Raw genomic sequence first — 11,043 nt, forward strand, 5'->3', positions numbered from 1 at the left:
ACACTCAGAGGGGCTTTTGTTCTGCATAATGAGTACTTTATTTCTTATTCTGAATGCAAGATATTTACTTATTATGGAGTTATTCCACAGAAATATGTTTGTCTTCTTGTTCCTACAGTTGCGATGTTTTGAGCTTCATTGTGCAGAATGATGTATGTGCCAGAGTTTGACACTAGAAGGACGATTTTACATTCATCTGCTGAAAGTGGAAAGTTTCTCTGTGCTCAATGAAAATCTGATTTTAAGGGGCGGGGCCCTATGAGCATGATTTGTGACAATCATAAAATAGTTTAAGAATGACTTAAAGTGAAGTAGGAGACATCTTGTGTCCAGCAGCAGAACTTAAGAAAAATGTGCATATTCATATATTCTGTAATTTTTATAAGGTAGAAGTAGATGCCTTTTTAAGGATTTTAATGTGGAAACATTTGTTTTTTATTTGTTCCAATAAGATTATCTTTATATATGTCTTAATACATGTCTGGGGGTTATCTTTAAGTAAAGAATCTGAACACTTCCTCTACCACTGAGCTATTCCTCACATGTGAGTAAATAAATCAGCTCTTAAATGAGTTATTTACATATATCAAACACCAGGTGGCAGCCTAACTCAGCCCTATGTGCTGCAGTGAGGTAGCAGTTGCACTCAGTAACCAAGCCAGGGATGTGGCTCTTGAATTGTTACAATCATAGTACTTCACATAAAGTACCCACTCCTTTTAAACTTTATAAAGTATGTCCCTAACGCGTTATTCTCAGTTTGCTTTGAGGTGCAATGCAGTCAGATTATCATTACTACTATTAGCAAACATTTAGTGTTTACTGCATGAGTATGTCCTTTTTTAAATCATGAACTCAGGGATGTAGTTTCCATTTAAATATTAATATTAATTTCTAATTTATTGTAGGTCAGGAACTTAGACTGTACTCATATCTAATAATATTTCCACTTTGCTGAGGAGGAAGTGAAAAGATAAGCGATAACATCAGCTGTTAAAGATTTAAGTATTGCATGCATTCACAGATATAAATCTTCGGTATGTGAAAACTGTAAAGCTTGGGCACCCTGCTGATCACACTCTCATGGTGTCTTGGGGGGGTGTCAGAATATGGTGTTTTACATCCCTGAGGGGCAATAACACTTGTGTGAATTATTTATGTTGTCTTTCTCATCTGCATGGCTTTTCTCTGCGCTCCGGGTCACTGGTCCCACTTTTAAACCTGCTGCAGATTTTAGATGGGTGGGGAAGGTCAGGGGTTAGGGAGTTCCTGTGTCATTGAGGTCGTGGGGAAAAGGAGGATGAGCTCTTGTATAGCACATAGGAATAATTCTACAGACAGTCCCTGAAAAACTATCCAAATTCCTACACTGCATTGTGTCCAATATTCTTCAGGCGACTGAGTTGGTGTTACAGACTACATAAGGACTCTGCTGAGGTAGATCCCGACCCCCCTGCACCCCTTTTTTACCATCCTCACACATATGCTACTATAACAATAAAGGACAATGGCGGGTACTTGAAGTTAAGTTGGGAGATGACTTGGGGAGCTGGCTATTGTTGGTGTTAAGCATTGTTACTCCAACAATGTCCCTGTGGAAAAAAAGATCTTCAAGATTTAATGAAGGAACAGGGGAGAGGAGGAGGAAGATGAGGAGGAGGAGGGGGAGGAGGAGGACCTCATCTGAATTTTATGGGAGCAAAATTTTTTTCTTTTTCTCTTTGGCAGGGATGAAATATTCTCAACATAGCAGACTGAGGGTTGGTCCACTGTGTAATTATGGGATGTGAAGTTACAGGATCTACAGGCTATGATCATTGCTTTGTGCGAAAATAACTCCTAAATCACAATGGTAAAGTTTTAAGTTAGCTAAAATATGTCTCTTTTTGAAAATGTTCAACTCGTTTTATATGTAATGTTTTCAAATTTAAACCGTTTTGCATACATTGTGTCATTTATTTAAGCATGTAAATGTCTCACTGAGATTACAGTCGCTTTTTCAAGAGAAGCTCAACTCTGTTGGGGCCAAGAGGGCAACATTAAAACATCACTGCAACAAAATCAACAGGATCAAACAATTGTCACAGGGTACAATAGAGTGCAGACAATGGCTGGTTAAAATGTATAAGGTTTCCAAAAATATCTAAACTAATGTCAAAAATAATCAATACTCCATTCACTTCATGCCTACAGAGCTACAAGTTATCACAGATAAACAGACTTACAACCATCTGTAGAACAATTACCATCCTACAGCAGATTTGGCCAGTGAAGTTACAGAAGTTAAGCCAAAGTTACACCTAAATGAAGATTGGTAAATCCTAAATCAAGTCCAAGTCTTAAACTTTGTGTTTCAATTGAGATTAAAAGTTTTTTAAAAGTTTTTAAGTTCATGGCAACTGAGGTCTTGCAATATGAGCAATAGTCCCTAAACAATATATTATTTGGACGTCATGGTGAAACTTTTGTCAGATCTTGTTTTGAAGTCCTAAACAGGTAGTTTTGCGTGTCTGCTGGTGTAAACGGCCAAACACACCTTTTCCTTCTGCTCATGCAACATGATTGGCTGCTGTGGATTCAAAGTATATCTGTTGTCAGGAAAATGTCGTCTTGATTACCCTGCACCACACTGTTTATTGGCTTTGGGCAGAATATCAAGTTCTAAGTAAAAGGGCTAAAGTCCAAATGAACCACAAGTCAGTCAAGTCTTTAAAACTTTGTCAAGTCGAGTCTTTAAAACACCAGATTTGTGATTCTCGTCTGTGTCTGGTGCGATACCGACTGAAACTGCCTTCAGATCACTTGAACCTATTGAAGAGGCCACACAATCAAGGGAATGTGTTTGACCTCAGGGCGTTCGCTGACAACAGATGTCCATCAGTAATCAGTGAATAGGACCAGAGATACTGGAGGTTTCGTGCACTGATATGCTTAATTAAGACAGGCACGCTATGCACCAAACTGATCAATATGTTAGACAGGAGGAGGCTGAGGCCGCGGGGGGTGTATGATTTTGACCTGCCGCTGTCTGGTCATGAGACGTTGGGGAACTTTGACCTCTTGCTGGCCCGTGAGCATAGAGCATTTGTTCATGCAAGACGACATATAGACAAATCATGTGTCTACTTAATCACTGCCTGGTTCAATATGGTGATATCATGGTTTGTGTTAAAATAATTAAAGGTCATTGAGAGCACTCAGGTTTTATAAGGGTGGTCCTTTTCTTCTCGGGCAGATCTGTTTTTTGTGGGCTATAAAGACGAATTTAAGACCAAATATAGTCGTGTTTGTTTTAGACATTAACTTCTCCCACTGTAAAGAAGATTACTCACGTCCGCAGTACCTGCAGACGTTTCAGCAGTTGAATCCTGATTGTTTGTGTACTGGTTGTGTTCTTTTGTGTTAAAATGGAGGTCATTCAAAGATGCACTCCACCCTTCACTGTGGAAATGTTTTGTAGCTTGGAACAGAATACACCTTTTAGCTACTGTATATACTTTGTCTGTGCCAAGATGCTGGACATGGAAATAAAGGACTATTAGCATTGAATTCCTATCTTTTGTAATACAAATTAGAGGACTTCTACTGCAAATCAACAACTTAATGGGGCTTTGTCTTCCTATCAAAGTGATGTGCCTGCAGATGGTTTTCAGTAATAATTAACAGATTAAAAAAAGCTGCATCAAGATAAACACCCGCCTGAATCAACAGAAGCAAACTGGTTTTAAAAGCTCGAGCTGTTGGAAAAATGATGTTTGGAAGCCTTATAAGGTCTTTTGCAGGATTATGGAAAAGAGGATCATCTTAAAACTAATGTTTGGTGTCATGGTTGAGACGAGCCAGCTTTACATCAAGATGAGGCTCACAGACTCTTCTCTCAATGCAGAGACAACAATGAAGACATCAGACAGGACATGACCGCTGTGTCAAAGGCTGAACCTAATTACTTTGTAGACTCTCAAATGCATTGTGCCATTATGGTTTAATATGAATTCAGTGTGTAGTATCATGTGTTAATTATGCTGGTATCCAGTGGTGGAAGACGGATCCCTTATTTAAGTAAAAGCAGCAACACAGCAATGTAAAAATACTCTACGACTAGCAAAAGTCCTGCATTTAAAATTGTACTTAAGTAAAAGCAGTAATTATTGAGGAAACTGGCCACTGTGGGAACTTTATTATTATATATCATTGTGGTGGTTGATTACTCTGGTGATTATTTTCTTGATTCATCTCTAAATGGTTTGATATATGAAAAAGAAAAAGGTGAAAAATGCTGAACACAGTTTTCTGAAGCCTAGGTGAACATCTTAAGTTCACTATGACACAAGACAAAGAGAAGCATTTGCATGACTTATCTTTGCAGACTAATTTTCTGATGGAATAATTGTTTCAGCTCCCTTTATATATTATCTTTATGGCTGATGCATTAATGCAACAGAGCTCTTTCACTGCTGTACAGCAGGTAAAAGTGGACTATATGAAGCATGACATGGCTTCATATTTCATTTGCTGATATTTCAGCAGTTCACAGTACATCCCTGTGTGATAGTAGGTAGCATCAATGCCAATCCAACTTCATTTGTTAAAAGCACTTTAAAACAACCAAAGAAGACATCATAAATGTAAACAGTAGAAGAACAAAGCAGACTGTAATGGAATAAAATGGGAGGCTGAGCCTTTGGATGGGAATTAAAAATCTCCCAGCTGAAGGGAAATGACTAACAAAAAGAAAACATGTTCTCCTTGTACTCCTACTGAGAGCAACAAATATTGATGATGAAATATGTCAGATATTGTGACCATAATTGGTGTTGTAGACGGGGCGGGGCTGAGCGCCTCCCCCTCCGCCTCCCATGCAAACGAAGGGGCTTACCCGGATCTACCGCTGCAGATATTTCCGAGGCTCCTCCCTGCACTTTTTTTATCGCCTTATAACAGGATATCTCACTGGCGCGAAAAACGCACTGTGTGGCTTTCTATTACACATTGTGGGGCGGACCTTGTGCCTGTTGTTTGAGTGAGCCCCGGCTTCATTTTGTTGCTTTACTACTTAGAAATAAACCGTAAAGTACGCGCTGCGTCGAAACACCACGCATCTTGTGGATCCAGCAGCAGCAACTCGGACCGCTTTTATCCGTCTGATCTCCGCGCACCGTGGACACTTTGCTCTTTGGCTGCAGAGGGGATTTTCAATGCCCTGAATTTGGCTGTGGGATTTTGCGGAGAGCCGGTGAGTAGTTGTACGCTAGTAGTCTGCATGTGGAAGTTTCATACGAGGAAGTAGAGGACTGTCTAGGATTGTTAGTAACACTGTGACTGTGGAGCAGTCTACTTTTCTTCTTCCCCGCTTCACATGACTGCTCTGTGGAACAAAGCGCTGTCTACATTTCAGGAAACGCAACCTCATGCATGACTTTTACGCAGGATAGTCCTTTAAAACAAAGTCTGTAGTTATCCCACGCCGTTTCCGGCCCTTTAAAAACTTGCACTGAAACATACTGAACGCCTATGTATGTATCTATATNNTTTACAATATTGTGGCTGCACTTTAATTTAAATATATATATATATATATATATATAACTAGATTATGTAATAACCCTGTGTGCCTGGACAGTTCAGTCCATCAGTGCAAAGGGAGCATCCGCAAGATGCAATCAATTATTAACGTGGTCCCATTTGTAGAAAGCAGGCTGTTAGAGGGATGTGATATAGTCCATTAGATGGATACTTGATACGCGATCATACATCTGATGACTCTAAAAAGCTCGTTGCTAATCGCTGTGATATTTCCCCTCAGGTTGTGCAGGGCGTTCTTCAGAGGCCACTGGTGTCATTGGATCATTTCTGGGAATAAACTCTAGAGGACTTAACTGGAAACATGGAGTTCGACTGTTACCAGCACTATTTTTTTAACGATTTCGACACGGAGGAGGATTTTTACAAGTCGACCGCACCAAGTGAGGACATATGGAAAAAGTTCGAGCTGCTGCCCACCCCTCCCATGTCTCCCACCCGGACTCTGAGCGGCGGTGCGCTGCAACTCTCGCCGGGAGACAAGCTCAGCTGGCTGTCCAAAGTCCTGGGTCAGGACGAGGAGTGCGAGGGACAGTTCATCCCCGACACTGGGGAGCTGTTCGGCAACCTCAGCTCCATCATCATCCAGGACTGCATGTGGAGTAGTTTCTCAGCCAGTAAGCAGCTGGAGAAGGTCAACGGGAGAGTGTCAGCTGCGGCACCGACCGTCGTCTCCCCGGTGGCCCAGATCTCCGTGAGACCGAGCAAGGCGCAGTGCGTCTCTCCAAGTGGCCCGCTCGCCACGTCGGCGACAGACTGCGTCGACCCCGCGGCTGTTCTCACCATCCCGGCAAGCAGCTGCAGGAAGCCGGCGTCGTCTGGCTCCGAGTCTCGCTCTGATTCCTCTGGTAAGGAAGCAGCCATGCTCTAAGTTGCCCCACCCTGCCCCTGCCTTGGGATTATATTGCCCTCTAACAATGCGTAATTTGGAAAGCTGGGCTGCTGTTGCATAACTGTGGTCTGTGGTGCAGAGGGGTTATCAAGTACAGAGCAGTCAGTCACCTTTTTTACAGCTGGATTTTTACTCTCACTTTGACGATGCGCCACATGCTCGCTGAAAATGCCCATGCGGTCTTTTAAAAACCGCGCCCCCGTCACTTTTACTTGAATTTCCCCCCTTTCAATATCTGCCACTGGCTCTGCATTACAATCAGAGTGCGGCAGAGGGGCGGGGTAACCGAGTCCTGATGATTTATCTACTACACACACACAGCGACAGACCGTGAGAGTAAACTCTTTCACATTTCCCAAATTAGGGAGTGCCCCCTGCCAGCCGATCTGCTCATTTAAATTGTTGATGAATGCTCAGTGCTCAGTGACAAAAGCCTGAATTCATGCAAGCTTAGGCATGGATGACCAGTTACTGTTAACACCTCAGCCCCTGCCCCCCCACATCTGATAAAGGACTAGTGATTTACTTGCTTTGGCGGTGGAATTCACTTCCTTATAGTCAGTTTAGTTAAATTTTGATTCAGTTCCACGCTGCTCTTTCTTATGTGTGAAGCTTGTGAAGTAGTCAGTAAAGAATGGCATTGAACCATGCTTCTTTCTGTGTGTATTGATGAGTTGTTTTCCTGTGTGATCACAGATGATGAAGAGGAGATTGATGTTGTCACTGTGGAGAGCAAGCAGAACCGGGTCCGGCTGATGAATGTCAGAAAACCGGTGACCATCACGGTCCGGGCCGACCCCTGCCCCAAACGCTTCCACATGTCTGTCCACCGGCAGCAGCACAACTATGCCGCCCGCTCCCCAGACAGTGAACCAGAACACGATGAGGAGGAAGACGACGACGATGATGATGAGGAGGAGTCTGAGGAAGAGCCTCAAAGCAAGCGTACCTGCACAGCATCCAGCCAGCAAGCTGGTTGTTCGGCTCGATTCTCCCAGCCTGCCTCCCCCTCGGAGACCCCCCAAAACTCAGACGCAGAGGACACTGACCGCAGGCGGAACCACAACTTCCTTGAGAGGAAGAGGAGGAATGACCTCCGGTCTCGTTTCCTCGCCCTACGGGATGAGATCCCCGGTCTGGAGTCAGCCAAGACCCCAAAGGTGGCCATCCTGACCCATGCAACAGAGTACCTTGTGGAGCTGCACGCCAAGGAGAAACGGCAGCTCCAGGAGAAGAAACGCCTCAAAGCCCGACAGCAGCAGCTCCTCCGCAGATTATCTGAACTGAAGCGCTCCTGAGACATGTGTGCATTTGAAATAAACTGCCTCGTTCACAGTCAGGAACTCTTACTCTCAAGTTACCTGTCATTTTTGAAAAGCTACAGTTTTTATATAACAACATGCCTCGTGTAAATAGCTGTGAATTTAGTTTGGAATACATTCATATTGCTGTGGGCTTCCTATTAATTGACTGCCAATGAACCTACTATGGGGAGGAACAGTTAGTGTGCTGTGTTTTCTTTTTTTCTCTTTGCACAGTGTTTTAGTTATAAACGGGGTAACAGAATTGATTTTATAGCTATGACTAAGATATTTCCTGTTATGCTGTGATGGGAAGTGGGAAAACCTGTCAGAGAACCAGTGTGATAGTGAATCTATGTAGCCTTTAGGATGTTTGTGTGTGGAAGGTGGTTGAGATGTCTTCATTTCACCATTGCACACTTATAATGGAGTGAAGTGTGAATGCCTTTCTGTGTACATATGAGTGAATGAGTCAGTTCCTGGTTTGTTTGGACTGTACGACTGATTGTTTGATGTACAAATTGTTCTGTAAATAATAGCTTATCACTCCTGGTGAAGGAGACAAAATCAAGAGTTGTCAACGAGCTTTGCTCCTCTTTATGACATGCCACCAGGCATCGAGGAATCTCTATTTTGTTAAGAAAATAGGAAAAATGGGCAAAAAAAAGAATAAGTAGCACTGCTGTACTTTATATTCACACGTCACTTTGTGATTTCAATGCTTCTCCTGATTTTGTTGATTTTTAAAGCATGCTAACATCAACAGCAACATTAAATTTTTATACCACATTTGCATACAAACCTGACGTCCGTGGTTTTTTTTTATTCAAATATGCCACACACTGCCAAGGCACTGAGTTCCTCTGTAAAATGAATATTAAAACTCTGAGTTTTGACCTTGCTATCTATTTTGTTTTGCGCTCATCTGAAAACTACAATTGGCTTCTATTTGTTTCCATGGCAACTCAGAGAAACCTTGCACCTAAGTGAACCCTTGATTTGAATGTTCTCAGGCGGAAGTAACAAGTGACACAGATTTATCATACCTCACACCAAAAGCATGGGTAAGCTCCACCGCATGCTGCTGCTGTGGTGGGTAGTGCCTCTCCAGAAACAACCTACTATCATACACAAATCAGCTGTAAATGAGGGCAGATCATAAAAGATGAGCCAACTGCTTGACTTCACCCCTTTGGTGTTGCTTTGCGGTATCTGTCGTATAAACGAGGGCGTCTTGTGCACCAGCTGCTGGTCTACAGAAGGTTAGACTGAGCTTGTCCTTGAGACTTGCCCTTGAAGAGTATGTGTGTGTGATACTATTGTGGATCCTCCCCTCTGCAGTGGCTGCTGCACGCCGGGCACCTGATGTGGCTCTGAACTAGGTTACACTCTCACACACACACACACACACATGCCATCAGTATCTTTAGAACATTCCCTGGGGTTTCGGAGGCAGGGGTTGTGTGAACTGCTATTGGATCCAGTGCAGCTATTCACACAGGTATGCAGTCGGCCACACTGCTTCATGTAAGCGGCTGTAAATGGAAAAAGTGTAAAGAGTTTTTGAAATTGATGGATGACACTAGTCCCATTCATAAGGCTTGTACTTGTTATTTGACACGCCTTTTACTACCCTTTGTTGTACACTATATTGCTTTGTGGTCCATGTAATTGGTGGGCGTTGCGTGCCGGTCAGACTCCTTACATGCAGCTGCTGTCCCCCAGAGAGCTGCTTGTGTAATCAGAGTAGAGTGAAGGGGTCTAGTGCCGATAGATAAGAATATGCTTGGGATCCATGTTAAACAGTAACCTGAAACTGTTGGTGATGGAGGCTACCTGCAGTGTGGCTCAGTTCAGAGTCCCTGAGTGGTGGGGAAGATTCTTACACCAACATATACTGTGGTTACCTTTACTTTCCACTCACACTGGCTGAGCTCAGAATTTGCAGGAAGGTAGTTGTGTGCACACCCTGTCCTATATTTAGGAAGGGTGCAATTTAACAGAATGAACGGGCCAGTTAATTCTTCAAAAAAACCTGAGCCAAAAGCCTATGATGTAGTAACTTCTTGCATATATATTACCTTATAAATGAGTTCCTGTTTTATGCCGCTTCTCTATGGATGACCTCACCGACATGTCTCTGCAGGCCTGGATGACTGAGGTGAGTGCCAGTCATTTGTATAATAATCTCAAAGCAACCATTTCGTTCAAGTGCAGCCTGACAGACGAGCCAGGCACACCCTGAACTCCAACCGTCTCGCACCTCACTGGTCTTTGTTATGGCTGGGATTGGTTGATGTTTCACCTCCCTGTGTTCACTTTCTGGGCCCCATTTTCAGCCCTGAGGGCACTATTTTCTGGCGCAGTTTAACATTTCCTTTACAAAATCAGCATTTGGTCTCAGGAGGAGTTAAATGACCCCATCTCCACACAATAGCAACATTTTCTGTAATATTTCTGCAGAACAAGTCAGACAACATATCTGGTATAAACCTAAGTTAGCTTAAAGCCTAGTAACAGTAAATAGTAATGGTGCTGGTTAGATTGACATCGGCTGCAGCTGCTCTGCTGTTTGTGCTTTCTACTACTTCAGGAAGTGAAAGCAAAAATCAGATATCAGGTCTTGGAACTGATAGGAGCAACCTGTTTGATACATTTCCTGTTAACCTTCTGAGCACAAAATTACTGAAGTAATGCAGCACAAGAGTAGAAGGTCAATCATTAACTCAATAATGTAGTCAAGGTTCAAAGACTTTCTCCAGAAGATGTACTGTTAGTTGTTGCCTGCTCATTTCAAGACAATGCAACTATCTAAGACCAACATGCAAAGTTTTTAGTCCACAGTGTGTTTCTGGGGATGCAAATAATATTGCTGGTCTTTGGTTAAAGATCATATCGCAGTGTTGTCACTTCTTCAGGAACTGAAATAATGTTAGGCATTTTGTTTTCAAAACACCTATTTGACCTCATCCAGTGAGTTTTAAAAGAATTGTCTTAACTCACAGACTGTATAGTTGGTGTTAAAAGATAAAAAAAAAACGCAAAAATTATAATGAGGAGCTGTGTGTGTGCTAATGTTGACGATAAACAGTGGTTAAACAGTGGTTATGCCACTCCTGTGTTTCAAAAAACAGAGTTTTCTTCAAGAAAACAATGAGGTTAGAGGATCTTTTTTCCTGTAGGATGCTCTGCTGTGACGGTTAACTTGCCTGACCAGATTTTCAGCTCTCAAGTTCATGCTACGCCCACACTGAGCAACTTCCAAAGAGC

General features: G+C 42.7%; 1 protein-coding gene across 1 annotated transcript; it reads left to right on the forward strand.

The window, feature by feature from the left end:
- Positions 1–4,929: 4,929 nt before the first annotated feature.
- LOC118337074 (protein L-Myc-1b-like) lies at positions 4,930–8,574 on the forward strand. The gene is made up of 3 exons (XM_035673919.1): positions 4,930–5,233; positions 5,804–6,428; positions 7,169–8,574. The coding sequence occupies exons 2-3, from the start codon at positions 5,885–5,887 to the stop codon at positions 7,768–7,770; spliced, it is 1,146 nt and encodes a 381-aa protein (XP_035529812.1). The 5' UTR covers positions 4,930–5,233; positions 5,804–5,884; the 3' UTR covers positions 7,771–8,574.
- Positions 8,575–11,043: the final 2,469 nt, after the last annotated feature.

Source organism: Morone saxatilis, unplaced genomic scaffold (genome assembly GCF_004916995.1).
Source record: "Morone saxatilis isolate NCDOM2014 unplaced genomic scaffold, NCSU_SB_2.0 Contig3, whole genome shotgun sequence".
Taxonomy (NCBI): domain Eukaryota; kingdom Metazoa; phylum Chordata; class Actinopteri; family Moronidae; genus Morone; species Morone saxatilis.

Excerpts from the sequence above, each read along its gene's own strand:
- LOC118337074 (XM_035673919.1), top strand. The coding sequence starts at position 5,885 with ATGGAGTTCGACTGTTACCAGCACTATTTTTTTAACGATTTCGACACG. Across the intron at positions 6,429-7,168 it reads GTCTCGCTCTGATTCCTCTG|ATGATGAAGAGGAGATTGAT; the intron begins GTAAGGAAGCAG and ends GTGTGATCACAG.